Genomic DNA, 19,545 nt, shown 5'->3' with positions numbered 1-19,545 from the left:
ACTAAAAATTTAAATCACATATCAGAAGCGTTTATACTTCTTGGTCGATTCACGTTGAATCGGAAAAAGAAACCCAGAAACCATGTAAGCCAACGCAGAAAAAAAAATGTGAACGACGAGTAAAATCGGAAAAACCTACCTATTTTGTTCGATACATTGTTTACTTGTTTTACTATTTCCACTATGAAAAGTAATTGGGAATATTTCCTAATAATTAGGATATTTGGAGTCAGAATGCATTCATTGATTGAAGAGATGTTGATGTTCAAAATCTATACACTTTTTCCACACGAAACAATGCAATGGGCTTCTAACGGGTGTTAAATAAAAAATGAGATTTTTTTCAATACCTTTCAGTAACTAAAATAAAGAGCGTAAACTTTTCTTTCTCCAAGAAAATTGCTCTTTGGGCTCCCTAGAAACAGTAGGCGTGTTTGGTTTTGCTAGTTGCTCTGGCCGGACAAGGCGTCTTCCCTTTACGCCAAGAAGACGCTGGCGTATCTTGAGGAGAAAAAGATACCGTTCGTGCCGAAAGATCGTAACCCAACAAACTTGCCCCAGTGCCGCCCAATAGAGGATATAAAAACAATTGGAGGGCCAAGGTCACGAAGCAACTGACTACAAGAATCCGGAATTGTATCCGGAAAATGGACGTAAGTGCCGTAAAACGTTCTTGAGAGCATCGCGACAAAGTTGCGTCGAACAGCAGACCACGGCCCTTACTCAAACATTCACTGACAGTTCTTTGAAGAAAATACATTATGGGCCTGATTCTCGAATACACTACGGATACACTTCACGGTGGAAACGGTATGAAACGCATTCGCGATGACAACGGTACGGTGTCGACATCTGGATGCGAGATTAGTTTCCCACTAAATTTTTCATTATAATATCAAATTATCTTCAGATGAGATTTTTGTATGGGATTATTATACCACATGAAGAAAACAAAGTTTTCCACTCACATTGACTACCAGTTTGATACGAAGAAGATAATTTTCATTAATGATTTTTTTTTTGAAAAGTGCTCATTCTGCCTGAAAACTCATCATTATCTTCGACACTTCACTAACTCGTAAAATGTAGTTCAATGGCGTGCCGTTCATTTCGTTTCCACTGTGAAGTGTATTCGAGAATCAGGGCCTATGTTATTAATAAAAATACTGAAATCGATGAAAAAAAAATATTTTTATATGTGATTGAAAAAATTCTCATTTTTTATTTAACACCCGTTAACTATATTTATTCTTTTGTGTTTTTCTTAGACTAGTTTTGCATTTTTGAATGAACTCCAAAGCAATATAGTACAATTTTTCCAAAGTTTATTAAAATTTAATCTCCTGAACTAACTAGACTCTCAAAAGCACTTTGCCCTTGCACTAGTCAAACATGCTTTTCCACTTTTATGCAAAGAATTCTAATAAAATGATAAAAAAACAGCAACTTTAGAGGCAGATACATACCCTCTTTCAACAAGGGATTCGGAAGAGAATGTAGTGGCGATTAGACGCACTCTGTTTTTAATTTTCGGCTGTCGGTGTGTATTTAGTGTTATCCGGTGAAAAAGGTGTAATTTTCTGGTGTGGGAGTGTGCTTCCTTTTTCATTACGGTGAAATCCAGTGGAATTTCCTCAAATTCTCTAGATAGTTTACAGAAAATTAAATCGTAAAATGATTATTGTGCGGTGGAGATTCATACTGCATGTATTTGTATAATCGCGTTTGTTCCGTGCATTCTATTTTCGTTCTTTTATGAGCACGTGTTCATCCTGAAGAGCGTGTTAGTGTGTGCCGCAGTGAATATATTACAAGAGAAGAGAGTACAGACATGACGATTGGTGCGTCCGCGGCTAATCAGCAATCCGCAGCATCCGCAGCCCCTCTTTCAATATAGAGGAAGAGAGATAATCAGCCGTATATAGGTGTTTTGTGCGGTTTTTGAGTGTATTCGTGAATTGAAAGATGTTGAATTCTCGCGTAACTTTTGAAAAGGTCCAATGTAACATTTTCGCCAACTTGAGAAAAACGGAGTTGAAGACCCGAACATTATTTCGCGAATTGTCTTAAAAGCTATCGATCTTTATCACTGTTTTCACCACTAGCTGTCCAGAATAACTCCGTAAAACCAATCGTAACTGTTGATCCTTGATTTGAGATTAAGGTTGAAGCCTCGGAGCGAAAAATGTTACATTGGACGTTTTGACTGGCCGCGATTGCACATTGGACATATTACGTTGCACTATAAGAATTTGAAACTAACTAATAAACAACAATCCAAATATCAGCATTTCGTTCTAAAGACTGATTATTATTGTTATCGCTCGTTGAATTGCACTGAAATCGATAACAACACCTGTAAGACACAAATTTCAAAACGACCGAAGTACGACTGCGAGTTGTTTTGACTGCTTTGTTACTTCGGACGTTTCGGCCGTCGGAGGAAAGTGGCGTCCGAAGTAACAGCCGGGTGCTTAAAATCCGAATCTGTACATTGGATATTTTTTGTATCGGCGACAAAAAGATGAAGAAGATAGATACGTGAACGATTGTTTTTGTAATACATTCAATGATTAAAAACTAATAGCGTGCGTCCATTAACTCGATTTGTTTACATTTGTTACATAGGACCTTTTCAAAAGTTACGCGAGAATTTTAGATTTAAATATACATGAAAATGTTATAAATTATAAACTAAACTGTTAAGTAGCAGTGTGTGTTAGCTGTGAAAGAGTCCGCCGTGATATTTGTTTCGTGCAAATCGATGTTTATCACGAACAGTGTGATAATAACACGTACATGTATAGCATTAGTGTATATTATGAGTGTGTTTGCAGTCGCGGTTGAAGTTCAATACAGAGTATGAGCGATGATTGATTTTAGAGAGGTTTTCTTGGTTGCTTTTTCAGGTTTCCCAAATATAACTCTTCGCCTTCGTGATTGGATTTTCATAAAGAGTACTCGATATGAAGAAAGGGACGTATCGCCGGAATGATAGATTTAAGAGGAGTTGTCTCGGCTCCCTTTTTAGGATTCCAAAAGATAACTCTCCGTCGCCGCAATTTAAGATATATAGAGCGTACGCGTTATAAATAACGGAACATAGAGCCGGTTCGATTGATTTTAGAGGAGAGCTTTTAGTTACCTTATCAGGTTTCTCAAAGATAACCCTTCGTCGCTCTGTTTGGGTTTTTGAATGAAAACTATGTACGTTGAATAACAGAATATATTGCCTATACAATTGGTTTTAGAGGAGTTCTCTCGGTTACCTTCTCAGGTTTCCCACAGTTGATTATCCGCCATCGAGATTGAATTTAGATAGAGTACGAGCAATGAATAATAGAATATAGAGCCGGTCCAATCAATTTTAAAGATTTTTTTATCCCAGGCTACCTCTCTGCCTCGTAGGAGCTTTTCTGCAGTTTTGGTTAACGTGATCACATTATAGAAGAGAGTGTACATGATGGTGATTTTACGAGATATGACGTGAAGTCGAATGGCTGCCACAATCAATTAGCTTTTTCGAATTACGTTGCTATGCGTGCTTCTGTAAAAAAAGTGTTTTTGGCGAGTGAGGCCTCTCTCTGTTCTTGTTAGAATGTTAGAATGAGAGATAGTGTGTGTAGCATGCTATTCCATGCCGCTGTTAATACACCAATACAACAATAGTGGAGAAAAGTGATGTTCAAGATCAAGGGATGTTCTAGATGGTAGATCAAGCAGTGTTATAAATTTCGCGAGATCGGTAGTGAGATTGTACAAAATTCACCGTGTTTTATCGCGAGCCAAGTTCTTCTCTATTACATATGTATTTTATTTTTTCATTGATCCTTTACGTAATTTATTCCATAACCACTGCACGAACAGGATACATCCAAACTTTTAGAATTTAGAAAAATAATACGAGTCGGACTCGATTATTCGGAGTATTGATTTTTTTTTTCACTCTGGAGAATTGAATAATGGAAGAAAAACGAGTTTTCTCTCGGTAGACGTAGTGTAATTGTGGTTTGCATTAAAAATGGCGCCGTATATAATATATATTTTTTCAATATCTTATCAGTATGGGTATCAAATGAGGTTGCTCGACTGGTAGAACATAGCAGATCATAAAAGGTCCAAATATAAATAGTTTCATTCAGCTTGACCTGTTTGTGTGTATGTTTGAGCGTTTGTTGGGTTATCCCAATAGAAAATTGACCCCGTTCCGGTTAACTGCTTGATCTGGAATTTGGAGGACACCTTTCAACTGTCATTGTAAGACTGCGTATTCCACGATCTTGAAAAATTCAATTTGGCCGCCGCTAAAAAATGGCTGAATGGCTTGAATTGGAGAACACAAAACATGATAAACAACAAATATTCAAAAGGGTCGCCGTCATCAAATGGTCGACTGTGTATTTTTTGCAACCCCCTCAGTATCGGTGTCAAATGAAATGATTTGACTAATAGAAAACAGTACATCAAGGGAATATTCCGAAGAAGGTTAGGTAAGAAATAAACGTTAGATTTCCATTATCCACGGTTAGTTGTTTCATCATATAACTCAAGATTTTATTTTAGTATTCTATTTTAGTTTACTCATCATTGCCCTAGATTAATGAAAGAACGGATGTGATAACTACTAACTGCTACTTGCCTGATTGTTTTCTAGCTTTCAGTACATTAAATCGTTTAACTTAAAAAGTCTCGTATAAACAATATTTTGAAAGACAATACAAGAAATGAACATCGAAATACATAGTCAGTTTTAGCGAGTTTAAAAGAATTTCCTCGGTGATCTTCTCAGGTTAAAAATATATCGTCGATTAGAGGAATATTAAGAGGGTTTCTTAGGGACCTTCTCAGGTTGCCCAAAATAACCTTGGCCTCCGCGATTGAATAAAAATATACAGATCGAGAGTTTTTAAAGAAGTATTTTAATGATCTTCTCAGGTCAGGAAAAATATCTGTTCTACGCACGATGAATAACGAAATGCATGACCGGTCCGATAAAAATGTATATTTTCTTTAAATCTCATTTCGCCGAATAGTTGAGAGTTCGCATTTTTAGAATCACATCACCTACCACAGTGAATCCTGATTTTTCTTAACCATTCCCACTAACCACTATCTCTTCCATGATAAACGCTAGGGAACCACGCTTTAGAGGCGACCCTTTCTTTCCTTCGGGCGGCGAATATCATACTAACATTCCTTCCCTTCCCCTGGTGACTGTAAGGACGTGGCCGTCGTCGTTATTGACCATTTAAAGCTCGAATCACCGAAAATTGTACAACGAGAATGATTTGCTAGTCCCAAGCGTCATTCTGTGTGTTCTTTGTGCAATTTGGTTGGTTCAGGCCAATCACGGAGAGCAACTACAAATTGTACAGTCTACCCAAGCTCAAGCTCAAGCTCAAGATACATACCCTCTTTTAACAAAGCCAATGAATTTTTGAAAGACAACTACTTAAACTCTGCAACGATAGTTTGGGTTTTCGAAAAAACCGCGTGGTACAACATTATTACAAATAGTTTTTATACTCGAAATACGGTACAAATTGATAAAAAGACGGGACAATAAAAATGATCGAAATAAAGGTACTGCCCCGTTCAAAACGGTACGTTTTGTCAGCCTACTCAAAGAGCAACACAGAATGGAAAGAAGACGGCATGTTAGTTGTGCCTACACTAATCTATAAAAGTAAATCAGCGAAGTCTCCCGCAGCATTCTCAAATTTCCTTATTATAATTTTTCATTTCACAGCATGGGAGAGCGACAAAAATACGCATTGTTGCTCCCCATTCTCATTTCTCGGAATGTTTTCTTCTTCATTCTGGTAAACGTTACATTCGGATAAATGTTGCATTCGGGCAAGTGTCACATTGGGGTATTTGTCACATCGGAAAACTGTGCTTCGGGTAAACGTGTTTCGGGTAAATGTTACACAGCTTTCGGCAAAATATGTTTTTGAAATTAAATTATCGATAAAACGAAATCATTGACTTTTCGGGTTGTGTTAAGTTTTATTCTCGATGTTTTGTTACGTAACAAACCACTTTGAATTGTACAAAACAAACAAAAAACAAACGATACCAGTATTGAACCCAAAGTGGCTCTGTTGCGAGGCTGTTGTAAAATTTTCTATTCGCTGGAGAAGCCAACTACTCGTGCGCTACCGATACCGATAACTGGAACCGAGTAACTGCTTAGCTCTAGTACCTATACTCAAGTCACTGGATACTACAACTGGAGTGCTGGCTGACATCGTGTAAATCAGGCATTAGTTTAGTTATTTTTAGCCACACCTTGATTGTTGTTATTCGATAGTAAAGTGAATTTTCTGACTGTGAAGAAGACTTTCGTTCATTCAAATTGCTTCAAGTTTCACGTGAAAAGTACATTTCAAAAAGTACAATCTGCAATCAGTACACTTTTGTTGGCAATGTCTAGCCTACAAAAGTGTTTTTTTTTTTTGCAAGATGTTGGTTCGCCATGTCAGATGCGAATGAAAAGGTTGATATTTCTAACAAAGTGCAATCCTTTCTTTCTCTTTATATATTGCTCTGATTACTAAATCCGAATGATTAGGACTGATGACGCACGCGCATGAGACCGCTTTCACGGATTGATAATCCTTGCTGTCAAATACTTCGCAACATTAGCTGATACTGTGAACACAACATTTCAACTGCGTTGGAGAATTTATGTTTAACTTACTTTCATTCAAGCACGAGCACAGCATAAGTTTTTCAAAACACACATTCCAAATAACTCCATTCGAGACTATTTCCTCAGTGGAAGTCAGCAGAAATTCATATCTCATCATGATAATCACAAGTGTTTTGGTAAGGTCTCGGATCACAATCTCAGTGCTGAAACGTTGATACGGTATGACAGAAAAAAAGTTTCCCCCTTCTCTTAAGATTAGTCTGCGCTGAAATATCTCTCTTGAGGGCCTCACTTAAAAAACAGCCACAACGTGGGGTGACCTGCAGAGGCGAGATGTGGACAAAACGATGCGATAATTGCTTAATCTCAGCAGCTTACTTTACTCGTCTCGCCGCAATCCCAATCCGAGCTATCCGAGCAACGTAAGCCGATCTGGATTATGTCAAGCTCTACTTCGTTTACTGTTGCAAGCGAAGGTATCAGGTTCGGAGGTTTTGTATCATTGATCGAGATGTAGATTGAATAATTACACTACGTTACATTTGGGATGAGTGGCCGGTAGGATGGTAATACACACCTGGAAGTAGAGAAGAAAAGAGTTTATGTTTTATAAAGTGAAACCATTGATTAGTTATATATTTTAATTTTAAGGGGCCCTTCAGATGCAATCCTTTTATAGTTTATCCATTTCATGAGACAGTACACCTTCATGTCACACATCAACAACAACAAAAACGAATATGGGATGTATGTTTCCAAGAGCTTTCCTGAGTTGTTGTGAACGGTGGCTCATAATACCACAATTAAGCTTAATTGCGTTACATTAGCAACTTGCATACTCAAATTTGCCTGTATGTACATACTTATGAATATATACTGAGAAGTGTTTTCGATTGCAGCCCGATCTCAGCGCTACCTGATTCGCGCAGTTTGGTAGCTGGCTGTGTCTTAATGTCATTTGCCAACTTCATTCATCACGTCTGGACCCAGATCATCGGTGAGGCCAGCAGCTCGGGGGCAAGCACGAGATAGACGCAAATGGGTCGTGTATAAACATTGTCAACGAGCCATCGCCGGGGCAGGTTAACGACAGTTGGCACGTAGCGGTACGAATGGAAACCGGCATCACCTGCAATCCCGGGGTGCAGCAAAGTACACGACAATCAGTCACTGTCAACTCGGTTCGGTAGTCGCCTTAAGTTCGCTGACTACTACCTCTACTCGATCGGAGCCCTTTGGTTGACGACAGATTGATGGTAGCGTTTAAAATTATCGGAAGGTACGATCATTATGATGTATGCTGAGCTGAATCAGGTTGACATGGTTTTACCACGAAGGTGAAGGGATGCTTGGAAAGGTAAAATTATTATTATTATTAATATTGAGCAATTTCAAATGAAATAGACAAATAACAAAACACATTCTTCGGCATAAGCTTCGAGTAACCGGTCATGTGCTGTGAGCGTCTCCGTTAAAGCATTGTTTTCGGTTACCGTTGGCTTTTTTCGCGCGTTTTCGAACTGTTCGAGATATCGTAAAACGCAGTGTGAACTCGGAATTAGTGAGAAAAGCAGAATCATCAAAGCCTGGCAAGGCCAGCCGGCTTTCAGTTTTCGCCGATTTGTCGCCATCGCAATCGAAGTCGGACATCGGTGCTCAGTTGCACGCACACAATACCAGCGCGATTCGCTGTTCACTTACAGCAGTGTGAAGGAGAGCATCACTTCTTAGTGGTGTGTGATAGTGCCGAGCGCTCAAGCGCTCCGATTGAGAAGCAAGCAGCGGTTGCCAGTTCATCAGCACTGGGTGCATTGTGGTGAATAGAAATAAATAAGATATAAGATTTTTTTTTTTTATTTTTTTTTTATTTTTAATTATTATTATTATTAAAACAAAATATTAGATTAGAGGTACCAATTACGGAATGGCAGAAGGAGGGGGAGGATCTCCAGATATGGAGATCTCTGATGATGACTCCCCTCTGGTTGAAAAAACAAATAAAGGAACAGCGAAGACGCGTGATGTAGGAACGCGTAAACGCGTTCCTACATCAGAGGATGTTTCGTCCGGGGACGAGTCTGCTAACTTTAGCAAGCCCCCCTCTAAAAAACCTGCAAATATCTCCTCTCCAACCCCCCTCGCTCCTACCCCAGCTCAGATTTCGCCTCCCCATCCTGTTGTCCCCGATCCCCTTCAATCCTCGTCATCTCCTTCTCCTCCTGTTGTCTTCTCTCCACGTGTCAAGGTCTATCCTGAAGATGCACCTGGAACTGGTCCGTGGGTTGTTTTCTTCAGGCCTAAGCCAAACGGAAAAGCACTTAATGTTATTCAGATCATGAAAGATCTGGCAAGATACTCCTCCGTGACAGAAATTACGAAGGTTAGACCGACCAAACTGCGTGTTGTCGTGGCTGATCGGAAAGACGCAAACGGTATTGTCGTCGACCAGAGGTTTACCCTGGAATATCGTGTCTACGTGCCTTCCCATGACGTAGAAATCTCGGGGGTGATAACCGAAACGGGTCTGACGTGCAAATCAATTATGGAAGGAGATGGCAGATTTAAAAAGCTGCCTTTGATTAAGGTTAAAATCTTAGAATGCCGACAACTCGGCAAAGTCTCCCAGGAAGGGAAAGAATCGAAATTTACGCCGTCCGACTCGTTTAGAGTCACTTTTGCTGGCTCCGCCCTCCCTGACTACGTTATGGTGGACAAATTGAGGCTACCGCTGCGACTCTTCGTGCCAAAGCCCATGACTTGCCTGAAATGCAAGTCAGTTGGTCACACAGCAGCTTACTGCGCCAACAAGGAGCGCTGTGCCACTTGCGGAGAGCAACATGTGGACAAATCCTGCAGTGCGATTGAGCAAAAGTGTCCATATTGCGGAGGAAATCCGCACGTGCTCTCGGCTTGTGAAACTTACAAGAGTCGCTGGGAGAAGCAGAAGCGCTCTTTAAAGGAACGCTCGAAGCGCACTTTTGCGGAAATTTTGAAGGGCGCTTCTCCATTGGCCCAACAGCAACAACCTTTAACCGCAAACAATGTCTTCGCTTCGCTGCCAGTTGACGAAATGGAAGCGGATACAGCTAACGAGGGCACACCGTACATCTTCCAAGGGAATCCCCGGCGCAAAAATGTGACCACTCCCAAAGTTCAAGGACAAGCCCCTCCGGTTATACCCTCTGTTAGCATGCCTAAAAAATCGAGTGCAGCGGACAAGCAAAATCAGGTTCCTCCTGGCTTCCGTGGGAATAATTCACCTTCGAACGCCCCAGCACTCGAAGGGACATCAAAAACCCCAACTGTCCCTATTTTACCGACCAGTTCAACTTCCCAATCGGGATTTATAAAGTTGACTGACCTTGTGGCTCAAATCTTCACATGCTTTAATGTTTCCGACTCCATCAGAACCATTGTCATATCAATGCTTCCAGTATTAAAGACAATTTTGCAACAATTGATGCAAACATGGCCCCTCCTTGCAATGATTATCTCTCTTGATGTCTAATTCAAATAGAGAGGTCGGAGATATAACTGTTTTACAGTGGAATTGTCGTAGTCTTATCCCTAAATTGGATACATTCAAATTTTTAATTCATAACTTCAATTGTGATGTTTTTGCTCTGTCCGGAACTTGGCTTTCTTCGCGAGATGATCTCTCTTTCCACGATTTTAATATTATACGCTTGGACCGTGATGACAGATACGGAGGGGTGCTATTGGGGATCAATAAGTGCCACTCATTTTTTCGAATTGACCTTCCACCTATTGGAGGGATTGAAGCTGTTGCTTGTCATGCAAACATCAGAGGAAAAGACCTCTGTATTGTCAGCTTGTATTGGCCTCCGAGAGCTGCGGTTAGCCGCAAACAACTTGTTGACATGTGCTCACTCCTTCCTGAGCCACGATTGATCTTGGGAGACTTCAATTCTCACGGAACTGCCTGGGGGGAACAGTACGACGACAATCGTTCACTGTTGATATATGATCTTTGTAACAGCTTCAATATGACACTTTTGAATACTGGGGAAACAACACGTGTACCTAAACCTCCTGCTAACCCAAGTGCTCTTGACCTCTCGCTTTGCTCGAATTCACTATCGTTAGATTGCAAGTGGAATGTAATCCAGGACCCCAACGGTAGTGATCACTTGCCAATCAAAATTTCCATCACCATTGGGTCGAATTTTTCTGAATCTATAAACATGGCATATGCCCTCACAAGACACATTGACTGGAAAAAATATGCGGACGCGATTGCTCTAGCCATCAATTCCAGAGATGGTTTACCTCCATTGGAGGAGTATAACTTCCTTTCTCGTTTGATCTATGACAGCGCGGTTCGCGCTCAATGAAACCCATCCCAGGCTCCACTATTCGTCGAAGGCCTCCCAATCCATGGTGGGATAGCCAATGTTCCAAGCTTTATCAGGATAAATCGAACGCATTCAAAGCTTTTCGGAAACGTGGAACCCCTGAAAATTTTCAGACGTATTTGGACCTTGAAAATCAATTTAAAAACTTGATCAAAGGGAAAAAACGTGCTTATTGGCGAAATTTCGTGGGAGGTTTGTCACGAGAAACGTCAATGAAAAAATTATGGAAAGTGGCTCGAAACATGAGAAATCGCTCTTCATCCAATGAAAGCGAGGAATATTCACATCGATGGATTTTGAATTTTGCACGGAAGGTTTGTCCTGATTCCGCTCCTGTGCAAAAAATTGTTCGAGATATACCACAAGATAGGTGCGATCTTGATTCCGAGTTTTCGATGGTAGAATTCTCTCTTGCTCTGCTTTCATGTAACAATTCTGCTCCGGGATCGGATAGAATTAAGTTCAACTTGCTGAAAAACCTCCCTGATGTGGCGAAACATCGCTTGTTGAATTTATTCAATCGGTTTCTGGAGAATAATATTGTTCCAGATGATTGGAGACAAGTACGAGTTATAGCTATTCAAAAACCCGGAAAACCCGCGTCCGACTTCAATTCGTACCGCCCAATAGCAATGCTGTCTTGTATACGGAAATTGTTGGAGAAAATGATCTTGTTTCGCTTTGATCGATGGGTTGAAACGAATGGCCTACTCTCAGATACACAATATGGGTTCCGCAGGGGCAAGGGGACGAATGATTGTCTTGCGTTGCTTTCTTCAGAAATTCAAATGGCTTACGCCGGAAAAAAACAAATGGCTTCAGTATTCTTGGACATAAAGGGGGCCTTTGATTCTGTTTCAATAGAGGTTTTGACAGACAAATTACACTCTCGGGGTCTGCCGCCTCTATTGAATAATATGTTATATAACTTGCTTTGTGAGAAGCATTTGAACTTTTCTCACGGAGATTCGGCAGTAAGTCGGGTCTCTTACATGGGCCTCCCCCAGGGCTCATGTTTAAGCCCCCTTTTGTACAACTTCTATGTAAGCGACATCGACAATTGCCTTACACAAAATTGCAGCCTAAGACAACTTGCAGATGATGGAGTGGTCTCTGTCGTAGGATCAACAGAATCCGACCTACAAGAACCCTTACAAGATACTTTGAACAATTTTTCAACCTGGGCCATTGGGCTAGGGATCGAATTCTCCACGGAGAAAACAGAGATGGTGGTTTTTTCTAGGAAGCATAGACCAGCAAAACCAAAGCTTCAACTTTTGGGTAAACCGATCACTCATGCTATGTCATTCAAGTATCTTGGGGTCTGGTTCGACTCCAAATGTACTTGGGGGGCCCATATTAGGTATCTGAGTAAAAAATGCCAACAAAGAATAAATTTTCTCCGTACAATTACCGGCACCTGGTGGGGAGCCCATCCCGAAGATCTTATAATGTTGTATAGAACAACTATTCTCTCAGTGATGGAGTATGGCAGTTTCTGTTTTCAATCAGCTGCCAAAACACACTTAATTAAACTCGAGCGAATTCAGTATCTTTGTCTCCGTATTGCGTTGGGATGTATGCCCTCAACGCATACCATGAGTCTCGAGGTTTTGGCAGGCCTACTCCCACTAAAAGATCGCTTCAATTTATTATCTCTTCGGTTCTTCATCCGGTGTAAGGTTATGAACCTATTGGTGATCGGAAATTTTGAGCGGCTGATCGAGCTAAATTTTCACTCCGGATTCATGAGTTCATATCATGAATTCATCTCCATGCAGGTTGATTCTTCTTCGTATATTCCCAACCGTGTTTGTTTCCCTGACTACATCAATTCCTCTGTGCATTTTGATCTGTCCATGAAGCAAGATATCCATGGATATTCAGATTACCAACGATCGAGGATCGCTCCAACGATCTTCGATGAAAAATATAGGGGTATCAATTGTGATAATATGTACTTTACTGATGGGTCCACTATAAATGAGTCCACAGGATTTGGAGTGTTCAACGAATTTTTTAGCACCTCACACAGTCTTCAGAATCCTTGCTCAGTGTATATTGCTGAATTGGCAGCAATTCATTGGGCGCTGGACAGCGTCGCCTCACGACCTGTTGAACACTATTACATTGTAACGGATAGTCTTAGCTCTGTCGAAGCTATCCGTTCAGTGAGGCCGGAAAAGCACTCGCCGTACTTCCTTGAGAGAATACGAAAAATTTTGAGTGCTTTATCCAGACGCTGTTATGTCATTACCTTTGTGTGGGTCCCTTCTCATTGCTCAATTCCGGGTAATGAGAGGGCTGACTCATTAGCAAAGGTAGGTGCGATTTAAGGCGATATTTATCAGCGTCAAATCGCCTTCAATGAATTTTACTCTTTAGTCCGTAAAAATACCATCGCTAACTGGCAACGCAAATGGAACGAAGATGAATTGGGCCGGTGGCTTCACTCGATTATCCCTAAGGTTAGCCTCAAACCATGGTTCAAAAGTCTGGACTTGAGTCGGGACTTTATTCGCACCTTCTCCCGACTCATGTCCAATCACTGTTCGTTAGACGCGCTACTCTTTCGTTTCAATCTGGCCGGCAGCAATATCTGCGTTTGTGGCCGAGGTTACCACGACATCGAACACGTTGTTTGGTCGTGTGAGGTGTATCTTGTTGCCAGATCGAATTTAGAGAACTCCCTTCGGGCTAGAGGAAGGCAGCCCAATGTGCCGGTGAGAGATGTGTTGGCTCGGTTAGACCTTGATTACATGTCCCAAATATATGTTTTCCTTAAATCTATCGATGTTCGTGTGTGATTATCCTTATATCCTTATACCCTCCATTTCTTCCTTTGTGAGTAATTGGTCCGCTTGCTATAAACAGAAGAATGAAATGTAAATTCACAACTGATGTACGAATAGATTTAAGAATTGAGTGTGTGTGTGATTATCAACATTGTAATAATTTCCTTATACCCCATCCTTTTCCTGAGAAAATGTCACCCTTTTAATCTCGAGTCCACCACGAGTAATCGGTTTCCCACATTACTAACCATAGATATAAGAAAATTGTTCATATATATAGTTTTAAAAATATATTTAAGATTTCGGCTCCTTTAAACTTATGTAACTGAGCCTGTAAAAATAAACGAATTTATAAAAAAAAAAAAAAAAAAAAATAACAAAACATGCGTATTTTTGAATCTAATGAAAGTTTGTACTCCGTTTAGGTTGGAGGAAATATGAGTTTTCCACAGCATTTGGGAATTTTTTGGCTCGAGTGTATCTTTTGATGAGGGCGTTTTGATTTAAGTAAGAGAAATCTTTGATAATTTATGTCTCGAAAACTATGAGTCGTACCGAAATAGTGTCTTAAAAAGAGTTTAGAGTATTGATGGTAAAACGTGAAAAAATATACACTGAGAAAAAAAATAGTACTCTTTTTTATTTACAGAAAAAAAACTTGAATTTGCAATATCTAAAATATATATTTTTTAATTTTTTCATATAAAATAGAAGTTATGTAGAAAATTTTAAAAATATGTACAAGATGGTGAAACTATTTTTGACGAACTTTGTGGAACATCGAATTTTTATGTGTTTTCGCAATTTCGAATTTTTGCGTGTTAACAATAATTTTTAGCCACAAATTATGAATCATTCACTTTTTTCACTTTTTTCCAAAAATGACTTTTTTTAAAAAAATATTACTTTTGAACTACTAGGCCGATTCAGAAAATAGATATATCAAATTAAAGCCAATTAGCTAGATTTTTTGAAAAAATCTACATATTTGCCAATCAATTGAATTCTAGTCGCATACATCCAGTCTAGTCGCATAGAAATATTGATCGAAGACTGAGAACATGTTAACTATGAAAAATCATAACTTAAAAACGAAAAATAACACATCTCTGATTTTTGGATATGTTATGTTAAAAAATCTCAGCTTTCAAGAAAAAATATAAAAAAGTATAGCATCCTTGGTCCCGAAACTAAATTATAAAAAAACTAATAAAATAAATAATTACGAAATCAAAATCCATTTTTTGCAAGTCTAATATTTTTTAAAAAAGACTATCTAATTGGCTCTAATTTTATGTGTCGATCATCTGAATCGGTCCCGTAGATCAAAAGTTATGAATTTTTGTGTTGGAAAAAAAAGGAAAAAAAGATTTTTCGAACCATCGGTTAACTTTGAAAAATCATAACTCAAAAACGAAAAAAAACTCTCTGGTTTCGACATATATTATAAGAAAAATCCTCAGCTTTCCAAAAAAAAAAATAAAAAAAAATATAGCGCCTTTGGTCTCAAGACTATGAAAACAATAAAAAACGAATACAATCAATAATAACGAGAGCAGAATTCGAATTTTCTGCAGGTACAGATTAAAAAAAAATCAGGTGATTGGTTTTAATTTGATATGTCAATCATCTGAATCGGTTTAGTAGTTGAAAAATTATGAATTTTTGAAAACAGTAGTTTTTGGAAAAAAAGGAAAAAGTTAATTTTTCGGACAACCCTAAAATGGAAATGGTCACCCTGATGAAAAATAAAAAAATACGAGTCAAATGTTTTGCGATAAAGATCAAAGCTACCAATTTTCACGAAAATCTGAGAACCACTATGTCGGTTTGGCATGGAATGGCGGTATATAAATTAAAAAAAACAAAATTAAAATTAAAAAAAACAGTAAATTAGAAATGTTTTTTCAAATATCTCGAGAATTGCTGCATTTAGAAGGAGATTGACGAAGAGCTTTTTTATTTGAAATCACATCAGGATTCATAATTTGTGACTAAAAATGATTGTTTACATACACAAATTCGAGGTTTCGAAAATTCGTAAAAAATCGATGTTCTACAAAGTTCTTCAAGAATAGTATTACCATATTGTACCCATTTTTTAAGTTTTCTACATGACTTCTATTTTATATGAAAAAATAAAAAAACATAATTTTAGATATTACAAATTAACGTTTTTTTTTTGGTAAATAAAAAAAGAGTACTATATTTTTTTCACGTTTTAATATCAATACTCTATAACTCTTTCCAAGGCACCAAGATATGATGTATCAAAGATATCTCTTACCAAAATCGATACATCCTTTTCAAAAGTTACACTTGGGTCAAAAAATTCCCAAATGCTGTGGAAAACTCATATATATTTCCTCCAAACCCAAACGGAATACAAAGTTTCGTTCGAATCAAAAATACAAGTTTTTTAAACCTGGTCAGAGAATACTGGTAACGAGCGATCAAAAACATTCATAAATTTAAACAAATGATTGAGTTGAGTTGTGTCCGGTTAAATTGAGAAGAAGTTCAGTATGGTAATTTTGATCTATCAAGTTATAGTTATATAGATTCAAGTAAATCGATTGAAATTGGAACGATTTAACGATCAAACAAAAGATGAAGTTTAAGTTGAAGCAGAATTTTTAAGCAGTTCGAAAAGAGAGAGAAAGGATCAGCTGCAACCATATTTTACACATAAAACGTACACGGATATACAAAATTGCTAACATCCCTGTTTTTACAGTCTGTATAGCAATTTACAAAAAAAAGGGAAACATATAATTTACATATAATTTTTTATTTTTACAGGCTCAGTTACATAATTTTAAAGGAGCCGAATTCTTAACTAAAAATATTAACTGAATTTATATATCTATGAAGAATTTTCCTTAATTCTATTGTTAATAAAGTAGAAAACCAATAACTCGCGGCTGACATATTTTTATCAGGAAAAGGATGGGATATAAAGATATGTTGACAATGTTCACACTCACACTCTCACTCACACTCATCACACTCAATTCTTAAACCTATCCTATATCTACTATGTATTTACATTTCAACTTATTCTATTGTTAGTAAGAAGAGAACCGTTTGATCGCGAAGGAAGAAAAGGAGAGGAAAAGGGTATAAGGGCAATCACACACGAAGATCGATAGCTTTAACACTCCTATATTCGCGCATTGGTCTGTCAGACCGAGAAATCAATAATTCGTTAATTTCTCAGAAAATATCAACACTACGACTTAGCGATTCTCTCTAACTTCGTTATTCGTCGTTCGTCATCGTTCAGCGTATCGCATGTGTTGGTACAAAGGGGACGAGTGCCACTTTTTTTTAACACTTTCGGTCTGACACACCGACGCGAGTATAGGAGTAACTTTTTTGGACAAGTGCCATTTTTCATATTCTAGAATATTGTTGAATGAAATGTATAAATGATTGTTAGCGGCGTGGAATATTTATTGAATACAATGCATAAGATCATTAACGGACTATTCTTATTTGATTTCAGTCCCTTTTGTAACTGGATTGAACGGATCCATATATTAACTATTCGTCGATATATTCGTCGTTAGATTCATACGTTTAAAAGCAAAATATGAATGTTTGACTTTCGTATAGTTATTCGCTAAATATAATGTTCATACATATACACACTTGTGGAAGAGTTTCACTTGTGGAAGAATTGTAAACAGTAAACTATAAACTAATCGGTGGCTTATGGAAATTTTTAACAGTTACAGTTTCGGAGATATTTTTTTATAATGGACAATATCTACAAGAAAACAAGAAAAAGAAAAGGAAGTTCCTAGAAATCCTTTTATATAATCTTTTTATGCCCCATCTAAGAAAATGCATTAATTCTTAGTTTACCAAGAATACAGAGAAAAAGAATATTAGAAATAAGCAAACTTTATATTCCAGAACCTTTATCATCTGGTAATTATCTAGAAGATCGTTATACATTCTTCTCTTCGATAAAAGACCCGAAAAACATGCAACAACTCCATGGAGGGAAACAAATATGTTTGCTTCAAGCATGCAGTTATGCTATGTTCCGATTCTTACTCCAATGAAACCACAATCGATTAATACGTTTTTATGTCATTTTACAGCTCTTTATACTTCCATGAATTATATTCAGTTGCTTACTTTTAATTATTAACAGTGAAAAATTCGAATTTCGTTATTTGTGTTGGAGTATCGAAAATTACTCTGTTTTGATGAGGCTGAATTAGATGACTATTAAATCATAATAAAGACGAAGAAAAAACATTTTTTGGGGTTTTTTCATTCAATCATACCCTCTTCTTCAAATAAATGGCAATAAAGCCTGAAAAATACACAATGGCAACATTACAGAGAAGTTTAATATTCGGTCTGTGACACCGTGCGTGAGTATACGTGTTATGATTTTGCACGCGAGTACAGGAGGGTTAAGGAAAACATATATATGGGACATGTAATCAAGATCTAACTGAGCCAATACATCTCTCACCGGCACATTGAGTTGTCTTCCTCGAGCCCGAAGGGAGTTTTCTAAATTCGATCTGGCAACAAGATACACCTCGAACGACCAAACAACGTGTTCGATGTCGTAATAACCTTTGCCAGAAACGCAGAGATTGCTGCTGGCAAGATTGAAACGGAAGAGTAGTACATCTAACGAACAGTGATTGGACATGAGTCGGTAGAAGGTACGAATAAAGTCCCGACTCGTTTCACTTACGTTGCCAGTTAGTGATGGTATTTTTACGGACTAAAGAATAAAATTCATTGAAGGCGATTTGACGCTGATAAATATCGTTTTTAATTGCACCTACCTTTGCCAATGAGTCAGCTCTCTCATTACCCGGAATTGAGCAATCAATGTGAAGGGACCCAGACAAAGGTAATGACATAACAGCGTCTGGATAAAGTATTCTCTCAAGGAAGTACGGTGAGTGCTTTTCCGGCCTCACTGAACGGATAGCTTCGACAGAGCTAAGACTATCCGTTATACCGTAATAGCGTTCAACAACAGGTTGTGCTCCCTTGGCCGAGTGGTTAGCGTCATAACTAACATGCCGGGTGTTCGGGTTCGATTCCCGTTCTGGTCGGGGGAATTTTTTCGTCAAAGAAATTTCCTCCGACTTGCACTGTGATCACTCGAAGGAAATTCCAAAACTCACAACAACCGCTTCCAATATCGTACCGAGGCGTAATTTAAAATTCAATCCGACATCGATCCGACCACAACACCCAATCAACACTTGGTGTTGCGCTATTAGCCGAGCATAATGCCGGTAATTAAGATTTTTTGCGAAGCAACTTCATTAGTAAATTTCATGTTGCGTTCCGTCCTCTCTCCCAACCACCCATTTATCTTCATTTGAGGCGAGTCGGCAGCTCACCTTATCAATCTCTCCCACAGCACGGCACAGCATAGCACAGCTCGGACTCGGACTCAGCGGTGGCCAATGCTGGGCCCGAAGAAGTGTCCAAAAACGGCCATCTGGTAGTAATAACTCATTTCATTTCTAAGCATTGATTGAGCGTTTCTTGAACGAGAGTGAGATGCTGCCTCCTTTCGGAGATGAGAGATGTGGTCGTCGCGATGTCGCTGTTGGGTAGGTTTTCTTCGGTGGCCCTGCTGATATCATATCTCCATGCAAACCACCTTAATTAAATTATGTTAATCGTTTATTGCACATGCGTTATGTTTTCCTGGGAATATTGTATG

The 19,545-nt window shown here is 38.6% G+C and overlaps 1 protein-coding gene across 1 annotated transcript in view; it reads right to left on the bottom strand.

Moving 5' to 3' along the window:
• Window positions 1-6,724, bottom strand: part of LOC129764351 (uncharacterized) — a 283,887-nt gene extending 277,163 nt beyond the window's left edge. Inside the window, exon 1 of the mRNA XM_055763339.1 lies at window positions 6,704-6,724. Coding sequence (XP_055619314.1) covers window positions 6,704-6,709 — 6 coding nt within the window. The 5' untranslated portion in view covers window positions 6,710-6,724. The remainder of the gene's footprint in view (window positions 1-6,703) is intronic.
• Window positions 6,725-19,545: the final 12,821 nt, after the last annotated feature.

This window comes from Toxorhynchites rutilus, chromosome 2 (assembly GCF_029784135.1).
Source record: "Toxorhynchites rutilus septentrionalis strain SRP chromosome 2, ASM2978413v1, whole genome shotgun sequence".
NCBI lineage: Eukaryota > Metazoa > Arthropoda > Insecta > Diptera > Culicidae > Toxorhynchites > Toxorhynchites rutilus.
The sequence above is the reverse complement of the archived record's forward strand: the minus strand, read 5'-3'. Positions and strand labels throughout refer to the sequence as shown.